This window comes from Macaca nemestrina, chromosome 18 (genome assembly GCF_043159975.1).
Source record: "Macaca nemestrina isolate mMacNem1 chromosome 18, mMacNem.hap1, whole genome shotgun sequence".
NCBI classification, from domain to species: Eukaryota; Metazoa; Chordata; class Mammalia; order Primates; family Cercopithecidae; genus Macaca; species Macaca nemestrina.
In genome coordinates this window covers 686,697-696,352 of record NC_092142.1, presented here as the reverse complement: position 1 = coordinate 696,352, position 9,656 = coordinate 686,697, and the positions used below count along the sequence as shown (strand labels likewise).

Genomic DNA, 9,656 nt, shown 5'->3' with positions numbered 1-9,656 from the left:
AGGCCCACGCCCCCTGTCCCACTTCGCCTCCACCCATGAGGGCCTCAGCGTCCCGGGACTTGGGGGGGTGACTCAGGTAGCTCGTGGGGCGCCGGCTCCTTTGCCTCCGGGCCGTGGCCGTGACTCTTGGCCCCGAACTGGGGCCTGGCGACTCTGGACTCACGGCCCGAGGGTTAACCCGGGCGCGGCGCGGCGCGGGGCGGGCGGGGCTGGGCGGGGCGCTCGGTCATCCCCGCCGTCCTCGCCCCGCAGCCATGGCCGCCGGCCCCGCGCCTCCCCCCGGCCGCCCCCGGGCGCAGATGCCGCATCTAAGGAAGGTGCGAGGCAGGTGGGGGTCCCGCCGACCCCCGATTTCCCGGCGCCCGAGGCCGGGAGGGGCCGGAGAGCAGGAGGCACCGGGGCGCGCGGGGCGGGGCGGCTCTGGGGCGGCGGCTCTGCGAGGCCGGGCAGGGCGGCGAGGCCTGGGGCCCCTCGGGGGTCTCCCGGGGTGTTCCCCGGCCCTCCCCGGCCCGCCCCGCGTCCCCGCAGCCAGCTGCGGCCTGGAATCCGCCGCCGCCGCGCCTTAATCTCCTTGTTCCCGGATCCGGGGCATCCCGGCCGGTGCGGTGCCAGGGAACAGGGCTGCGGGGGCGGCCAGAGCAGCCCCTGACGGCTCCCTCCGCCCAGATGGAGCGGGTGGTCGTGAGCATGCAGGACCCCGACCAGGGCGTGAAGATGCGGAGCCAGCGCCTGCTGGTCACCGTCATTCCCCACGCGGTGACAGGTGAGGCGCGCCAGGGCGGGGGTGCGCGCGCCTCGGCCTCCCTCCACCTCCGTTTCTCCCGTGCAGGCAGCGACGTCGTGCAGTGGTTAACCCAGAAGTTCTGCCTCTCGGAGGAGGGTGAGCGCCCTGCCGCCCGCTGGGCCCTGGGGTCACTGGGCTGGTGGCCTAGGCCTGGGTTTTCCTGGGGGCTGGCAGTTCTCAGAGCCCTGCAGAGCGCGCTGGAGTGGGGAGCACATGCGGGAGGGGAGGCCCGGCTCTTCCGCCCTTGACCGCTTCCACAGCCCCGCGCTCACCGTCCCTCCCCTCCCCAGAGGCCCGGCACCTGGGCGCCGTCCTGGTGCAGCACGGCTACATCTACCCGCTGCGCGACCCCCGTAGCCTCGTGCTCCGGCCAGACGAGACGCCCTACAGGTTCCAGGTCAGACTCTGGGGCGCAGGTGGGAGCCGGTGGGACCCCCACCTCCACCCACCCAACTTACCAACTCGGGGAGCCGGGAGGGGCTGCCGAGCTTGCTGGGATTGGAGTGGGACTTCGCCACTTCACCGTGGGCTGGTGGTCCACTGCCCCCTCCCCAAAAGTCCTGGACTGCAAGTACCCATGTGGTGAGAAGGACCCGGCTGAGGGATGGGGCCTCAGTTTTCCTGGGGGCCACAGCAGGGCCTCACGACGGTTGTATCTGCAGAGGATTCTGCCGTCTTCCTGGGGATCCTTAGGCCCAGTCCCTGAGGGAGGGGCTGTGGAGGCCTGAGGACAGCATTCTTGCCCTCCCTAACCACATCAGGATCCTGGGCCCACCTGCCGTCAGTTGTACCCCTCCCCAGGCACAGACTGTGACTACATCCAAGACTTGTGCAGGCCCCCAGTCCCACCCTGCCCTGAATGGGGGCTTAGGGTGACCAGTGAGGGAGGCAGTCCCTCAACAGGACCCCAAGAAGCGAGCTGGCCTCAGTTCCAGGTGGAGAGACTGGCCAGTGGTCAGTGGAGTCTCTGGGTGGTGGGCAGGCAATGCGACCCTCAGACACCCCCTGCCCAGCCCAGGCTTCTTCCCAGGGAGGTCTGAGGGTGGGGTGACACTGGGGAGGCACAGACACAGGCGTCCTGGACACCTTCTCCCTGCACCACGCCAGACCCCGTACTTCTGGACAAGTACCCTGTGGCCGGCTGCAGAGCTGGACTATGGTGAGCAAGGGGACGGCTGGCCCCAGACAAGCTCCCAGGACTGGGGGCCTGAGGGTGATGCTGTGGGGCAGGGCAGAGCTGGCCCCTCTGCAGGCTGTCCCTGTCCTTCTAGCCATCTACCTGGCCAAGAAGAACATCCGAAAACAGGGGACCCTGGTGGACTATGAGAAGGTGGGACCCCCACCCGCCCCGTCCCGGCTGGGTCCAGCTGGAGGAACCCAAGCCTCATTCATGGCTCCCAGGCCCTCATGATTTACCCCGGAACATACAGCCCAGGCCCCAAGACCCAAGACAGTCCCCAACCCCCCACTCCCCACACAGTCTCACTGGGGGCAAGGGCCAGGGTGACCCACTGGAGACCTTGCTGCCCCCAGGAGTGCTATGACCGGCTACACACGAAGATCAACCATGCGTGGGACCTGGTGCTGATGCAGGCCAGGGAGCAGCTGCGGTGAGGCCCCGCCCCGCCCCGCCTGCAGGTGCCTAACCCAGGCAACTCAGGAAGCCCAGCACCAGGCCAGGTTCTGGTGGCCCTGGGACTGTGGAGGGCACCTCTGGGTGTGGCTGCCTGCCCAGTTCCAGGCCCGAGGGCCTGCTGTGTGCAGGGCATGCCCTCAACTCAGTCTCCTCCTCCCAGGGCAGCCAAGCAGCGCAGGAAGGGGGACAGGCTGGTCATTGCGTGCCAAGAGCAGACCTACTGGCTGGTGAACAGGCCCCCGGTGAGCCCACCCGCGGTGAGGGTGTGGGGTCACTGGCCAGCGCAGGGGTCAGTATGCTTCCCTGACAGGTGCTCTCAGGACCACCGTTTTGAGCCTGTGGAAGGACCTGCCTTGGAGATCCTGGTGGGGGCAGGACGTTCTTGCTTTGTGACTTAATTGCATTTCTGCTCATCAGAACCCAGGTCTCCATCCCTAGACCACAGTACAAGCCAGCTTCTCTCTGGGCCCAAGGGAGAGTCACTGGGACACCAGACTGCGGGAACTGCAGACCCTCAGGAGGAGGCAGAGTGGGGGTGGCCTCCACTGCGGTGTGGGGACTGAGTTCACAGACTGGGAGCAACTGGGGCTGTGGGGAGGCCTGGTGGACAGGCCATTTGGGGTTGGTGAGCAGAGAAGAGACAGCTGAAGGCTAGGTTGGGACTCTGTTCCCAAGTTCCTTTGAGTGTCAGTTTCCACATGGGGTCTGGGAGGCGGAACTTAGTCTTAAAGGGGGTCAGCAGGCCACTGGAACTGCATCCCCCCTCATCTCACACCCCCTCCGCAGCCCGGGGTCCCCAGTGTGCTGGAGCAGAGTCCAGGGCGGGGATCCTGTGCCGCCAGCCGTGTGCACATGGTGAGCCTCTGCGTGCGTGCTGGCTGCCCTCTCGCTCTGCACACCCGCCGCACCCTGCTGGACCCACCATGGGACTGCCCGTCTGTCCGTCCTTTGGTCCACCCAGAGGGTACTTGGTGGTACTTGGTGCAGCCTCCCCAAGCCCCTGCTCACTCCCGGTCACTCATTTTCCCCAAGCCTCTGCTAACTCTCGCTTTCTCTCTCCTCACACCTGCTGCCCTGGGTGCACGTAAGTGCAGTGGTGGGGATGAGGGGGATGGCGGGGAGGAAGGGGGCTCTTCTCCTGGACAGTATCAGGGTTTGCAGGGAATTGGAGGGGTGACAAGCAGGGTTATGGCCTGACAGACCTAAGCAGATCCAGCAGCAACCTGCCTCCAGGTGGAGGCCTCCAGAATCACAGGAACCAGACCAGAGGGAGCATCTGAGCCCCGCAGCAGCAAAACCCTTTGTTCAAACTGAGTCCCATCCAGACCCAACGTCTGGAACTGATGCACCTAGAACCTCACTGATAAAACTTCTTAAGTTCACGACCCTAACATTTCCCCATACAAAGCTGGTCAGAGACAGCGGGGACGGGGACACAGGCTGGGACTCGCAGAGTGTCCGCCTCCTCTGCTCTGGCCCCAGCGAGGCCCCTACCGATGAACTCAATAAGTCACACCTGGTTCCCCAGTGATTCCCATTAGTAGGTACTTCTCAAGTATATGTTTAACAACATAATTTAAATATATTTGAAAATATGACATATTAGGCCGGGTTTGGTGGCTCACACCTCTAATTCCAGTACTTTGGGAGGCTGAGGCGGGCGGATCACCTGAGGTTAGGAGCTCGAGACCAGCCTGATCAACATGAAGAAATCTGTCTCTACTAAAAATACAAAATTAGCCAGGCGTGGTGGAACATGCCTGTAGTCCCAGCTACTCGGGAGGCTGAGGCAGGAGAATGACTTGAACCCGGGAGGCGGAGGTTGCGGTGAGCCGAGATCACACCACTGCACTCCAGCCTGGGCAACAAGAGTTAAACTCCCTTTCAAAAAAAAATAATAAAGAAAAGAAAAAATATGACATATTACTCACAATTGCAACTTTGAGAACCTCAGGGTTCCGTGGAATATTCTGCAGATCGCCAGACCTTAGGCCCCCAGAGGTCTCCTGGAAAGTCAGATCCCTGATTGGAAGAAGGGGCTCCAAGGGGCGGGACTGGAGGCCTGGGCCGCCATCTCTGCCAGGTCTAGGGGGCAGGAGCTAAGCCTGGGGAGGTGCCCTCCAGCTGGGGATTTTGGACCCCAGCAGGGGACCTGCATCTAACTGCAGCCCACCTGTCCCCTTCCAGACCAAGCGTGCAGATTTCTATAAGCAGGAGGTAAGTCCTGGGACTGGGAGTGAAGGATGCCGGGTGCCTTCCCCAGCCCAGGACCTGACTCACAGGCCCCACATCCTAGATCGAGTACTGCAGGAGAGCGCTGGGCAGGACCCGAGTGAAGTCCTCCGTCTGCTTTGAGGCGTGAGTGGGGTGAGGGGTGGCAGCTGGAGACCCCTGCTGAGTGCCCTGGCTCCTGAGGCCCCTCCTGCACCAGCCCCGATACCCCCTTCCAGGTACCTGAGTTTCTGCAGCCAGCGTGGACCCCACGACCCCCTCGTGTCGGGGTGCCTGCCCAGCAACCCCTGGATCTCAGACGACGACGCCTACTGGGTCATGAACGCCCCCACGTGAGCCCAGGCGGGGCAGGGGGACTGCGGGTGTGCTCCCAGCCTGGGGGGCTGCAGGAGGGTCAGTCACCAACAGCCCCGCCCTCCCCCCAGGGTGGTTGCCCCCACGAAGCTCCGTGTGGAGAGATGGGGCTTCAGCTTCCGGGAGCTCCTGGAGGACCCCGTGGGGCGGGCCCACTTCATGGACTTTCTGGGAAAGGAGTTCAGTGGTGAGAATCCCCCCAGCCCCCTACTCCAGTCCCAGCAGGGAGGCTGCTGCCTGAGACCCCTCCTGCCTCGGTTTCTGCCAGCTCCCTGGGGACCCCTCCTGCTTCGGTTTCTGCCAGCTCCCTGGGGACCCCCCCTGGCTCTGGCTGCCACTCTCGATGGTATCCTTGACTGGGTGCCCGGCCCCCCAGGAGAAAACCTCAGCTTCTGGGAGGCATGTGAGGACCTTCGCTATGGAGCCCAGGCCCAGGTCCCCACCCTGGTGGATGCTGTGTACCAGTAAGTGCCGTGTGGTGGGTACTGGTTGGCCAACGGGCAGATGCACCCAGCCAGGACTACCCAATGCTGTCCCCACCCCTAGGCAGTTCCTGGCCCCTGGCGCCGCCCGCTGGGTCAACATTGACAGCCGGACCATGGAGCGGACCCTGGAGGGGCTGCGCCAGCCCCACCGCTACGTCCTGGATGATGCCCAGCTACACATATACATGCTCATGAAGAAGGTGGGTGCTGGGCCAGCCTGGAGGGGCGGGAGGGGGCGTCCCAGACAGGCCTCCGTGTCCCCACCCTGGAGGGCTCTGTCTGCACATGCATTGCCCACGATGACTGTCCCGGGGAGTGCCTTCCCCACCTGGCTGCGGCCGCCCTGGCCGCTGTCCTGTCAGTGTTCCGTCCTGAGCACACACCGGGTTCAGAGGGGCTGAAGGACTGGCCCAGATCACATGCTTAAAAAGGGTCAAGTTTCGATCTAAAAAGGTTTTTTTTTGTTTTGTTTTTTTGAGGCGAGTCTCGCTCTGTCACCGGGGCTGGAGTGCGGTGGTGCGATCTTGGCTCACTGCAAGCTCCGCCTCCCGGGTTCACGCCATTCTCCTGCCTCAGCCTCCCGAGTAGCTGGAACTACAGACGCCGCCACCACGTCTGGCTAATTTTTGTATTTTTAGTAGAGACGGGGTTTCACCATGTTGACCAGGCTGGTCTCGATCTCCTGACCTCGTGATCTACCTGCCTCAGCCTCCCAAAGCGCTGAGATTATAGGTGTGAGCCACCGCACCCAGGCTTTTTTTTGAAACAAAGTCTCACTCACTCACCCAGGCTGGAGTACAGTAGCATGATCTCAGCTCACTGTAACCTCTGCCTCCCGGGTTCCACCCGCCTTGGCCAAAGTGCTGGGATTACAGCTGTGAGCCACCAAGCCCCGCCTGTATTTTTTTTTTTTTTTTTGAGAAAGTGTCTCACTCTTGTTGCCCAGGCCGGAGTGCAGTGGTACGATCTCGGCTCACTGCAATCTCTGCCTCCCAGGTTCACACCATTCTCCTGCCTCAGCCTCCCGAGTAGCTGGGATTACAGGTGCCCACCACACCCAGCTAACTTTTGTATTTTTAGTAGAGATGGGGTTTCACCATGTTGGCCAGGCTGGTCTCCAACTCCTGCCTCAGGTGATCCGCCTGCCTCAGCCCCCCAAAGTGCTGGGATTATAGGCATGAGCTACTGAGTCCGGCTTTAACTTATTTTTGTTGATATTTGAACATTTCCAGACAGGCGCAATCTTGGCTTACTGCAGCCTCAACCTCCCAGGCTCAAGTGGTTCTCTTGCCTCAGCCTCTCCAAGCTACCACACCTAGCTAATATTAAAAATCTTTTGTAGAGGGATTTTGCCATGTTGCCCAGGCTAGTCTTGAACTCCTGGACTCAAGTGATCCTTCTGCCTCAGCCTCCCAAAGTGTTGGGATCACAGGCTGAGCCACCATGCCCGGCCAAGTTTGGATGTTGTTAAGAGCACTGCAGACTCAGATCTCACCGTATTGGGCGGGTTTCACCATAACCAGCATTATTCTTTTTTTTTTTTTTTTTTTTTTTTTTGAGACGGAGTCTCGCTCTGTCGCCCAGGCTGGAGCGCAGTGGCCAGATCTCAGCTCACTGCAAGCTCCGCCTCCCGGGTTCACGCCATTCTCCTGCCTCATCCTCCCGAGTAGCTGGGACTACAGGCGCCACCACCTCGCCCGGCTAGTTTTTTGTAGTTTTTAGTAGAGACGGGGTTTCACCGGGTTAGCCAGGATGGTCTCGATCTCCTGACCTCGTGATCCACCCGCCTCGGCCTCCCAAAGTGCTGGGATTACGGGCGTGAGCCACCGCGCCCGGCCGCATTATTCTTTCATGATGTTTGCATGGCCCCACGTGTGGCTGCCGGCCCCTGAGCCTCATGCTGTGTCCCTGGCACCTAATGCTGGCATCCTGGCTCTCTTCCTGGCACGCACCATCAAACACGGCTAATTTTTAATTTTTTTTGTGGAGATGGGATCTCACTATGTTGCCCAGGCTGGTCTTGAACTCCTGGGCTCAAGCAGTCAGCCCATCTTAGCCTTCCCAAATGTTGGGACTACATGCGTGAGCCACCATGCACGGCCTACCTCGTTCTTTTATTTGACTCCACAACCCTGCCCTCACTCTGTGGGGAACATGGAGCCATTCCTGGTTCCTAGTAATGGCTGTGGAGGTGCTGCGGTTTATTGCTCTACACATAGCCACCAGGGCTCTTGCTATTTTTGCTGTGACATGGCCCAGGCAGATAGGAGCTCAGGTCTCCCTGAGTCTGCCTTGGTCTGGGCAGGTCCGGGGTGGCTGCCTCCAGCACCCTGTCTGCCGGGGACTCCACGGCTGGAGGAGGTTCCAGCCACGCTTGGCTGCCCCTTTGGGGTGAGCTGGCTGAGAGGTGAGGAGGCAGAAGGGTCAGGGTCTGGACGCTGTCTCTTATAGGACTCCTACCCAAGGTTCCTGAAGTCTGACATGTACAAGGGCCTCCTGGCGGAGGCTGGGATCCCGCTGGAGACGAAGAAACGGTGAGCCCAGGCAGTGCCCTGTGGCTGGGGGCTCTGGCCTGGGGGCTGCTGGGCCCCTGAAGCGAGGTGGGCAGGATGCCAGCTGGCCAGCCTGTTCTCAGCCCCCTTCTCGCCCACAGCGTGTTCCCGTTCTCGCGGAGGCCACGGCACTCAAGCCCCAGCCCTGCACTCCTTCCCACCCCTGTGGAGCCCACAGCGGCTGGTGGCCCTGGGGGAGGAGATGGGGTGGCCTAGTGGACCTGGCCCATCTGCCACTCTAGTCCCTGCAGCTCAACATCCTGCATGAATGCACCAGCCACCCCCTCTTGGCCCAGGTCCTGGTGGCTGCTGAACCCAGCACCAGTGTCCCCTTGTGCCCAGAGGGCCCAGTCTTGCTGTGGGGCGCATAGCCTCCCTCCCTCCAGCAAGCCCTCCCTGCCCAAAAGGAAGGGGTCCAGGTGTGGATTCCCAGGGAAGGATTTCATTGGCTCAGCTTGGGTCAGGGCAGCACCGGTTACCTGAAGAGAGGTGAGACCAAGGCTGCACGGAGCTCCGCCTTCTCTGGTCTTCAGTCTGGCACTGGGTGCCCATCCCCATCTCTAAAACCAGTAAATCAACCAGCGAATACCTGGAAGCAAGATGCACAGATGGGTGGCTTCCCACACACCCGTCACGAGATGCGGACACGCAGGTCTCGGTGCGAGCTCTGCCCCGTCCAAGAGCCTCTCCGCTGTCGCCCAGTGTGACCCTGGAAGAGGACCCAAGAGAGTGCCGTGCTGAGCCTGCCTCAAGTTCACTGCCTTCCAGAGCTGCGCCTATTTCTCCCTCGCCAAACGCGTTCCAGAATTTGTCCACAGGCGCGCCGGCACCTGCTTTTCCACCTCGAGGCCACGGCTTCCCCCCGAGATTTTTTTTTTTGAGATGGAGTCTCCGTCTGTGGCCCAGGCTGGAGCACAGTGGCGCGATCTCGCCTCACTGCAAGCTCCGCCTCTCGGGTTCACGCCCTTCTCCTGCCTCAGCCTCCCGAGTAGCTGGGACAACAGGCGCCGCCACCACGCCCGGCTAATTTTTTTTGTATATTTAGTAGAGACAGGTTTTTACCGTGTTAACCAGGATGGTCTCGATCTCCTGACCTCATGATCTGCCCGCCCCAGCCTCCCAAAGTGCTGGGATTACAGGCGTGAGCCACCGCGCCTGGTCTCCCCCCTAGATTTATACAGACAACTCTGACATTGTCACCCCACTGACGAGGCGAGACCCCCCATTCCACAGGGTGGATCCTTGCCAGGTGTCCCTGATCCTCCCTGCCCAACCCTTCCTTTGTGAGTTGGCATTGCTCCCCATCCCCCAAGTGCCCCACCACTCCCCCAGACTGGGTGAAGGTACAACTGGCTCCTTTCAGGGGTGCAGCTTCAACTATCTTAGCGGTTGGGGGGTGCCATCCCCACCCATAGGACTGGCTCACATCCAGTCACTCCCAACAGCTTCCAGCACACAAATAAAAGACCCTTGGGCCCTGGCTCTGAGCCCATCCTGCTGTCGGTGCAGCTTGTGGTGTGACTGTGCATGTGACACACGCATGGGTGTGGTGTGCATGAGCATATGATGCATGTGTAGCACTGAGGCACGTGTGGCGTGTGTGCACAGCACAT

The 9,656-nt window shown here is 61.5% G+C and overlaps 1 protein-coding gene across 8 annotated transcripts; it reads left to right on the top strand.

Annotated features, from left to right (window-relative positions):
• Positions 1–218: 218 nt before the first annotated feature.
• On the top strand, positions 219–9,541 carry LOC105485924 (regulator of G protein signaling 11). Of its 8 annotated transcripts, none has more exons than XM_011748557.2 (17): positions 219–317; positions 667–763; positions 830–880; positions 1,075–1,181; positions 1,892–1,943; positions 2,056–2,114; positions 2,318–2,394; positions 2,581–2,662; positions 3,207–3,275; positions 4,608–4,637; positions 4,717–4,778; positions 4,871–4,984; positions 5,078–5,193; positions 5,383–5,470; positions 5,553–5,691; positions 7,943–8,025; positions 8,145–9,541. In XM_011748557.2, exons 1-17 carry the CDS (start codon positions 255–257, stop codon positions 8,257–8,259), a joined length of 1,404 nt encoding a protein of 467 aa, XP_011746859.2. In that variant the 5' UTR covers positions 219–254; the 3' UTR covers positions 8,260–9,541. The 8 variants fall into 8 exon arrangements, with proteins under 8 accessions (XP_011746859.2, XP_011746858.2, XP_011746857.2 ...); XM_011748560.2 differs by having other exon boundaries at positions 254–328; XM_011748556.2 differs by having other exon boundaries at positions 667–880; positions 4,614–4,637.
• The last annotated feature ends 115 nt before the right edge of the window (positions 9,542–9,656 follow it).

Coding starts and splice junctions, on each gene's coding strand:
- LOC105485924 (XM_011748555.2), top strand. CDS start 255: ATGGCCGCCGGCCCCGCGCCTCCCCCCGGCCGCCCCCGGGCGCAGATG. Junction 881..1,074: donor GTTCTGCCTCTCGGAGGAGG/GTGAGCGCCCTG, acceptor TCCCCTCCCCAG/AGGCCCGGCACCTGGGCGCC. Junction 4,779..4,870: donor TCCTCCGTCTGCTTTGAGGC/GTGAGTGGGGTG, acceptor ACCCCCTTCCAG/GTACCTGAGTTTCTGCAGCC.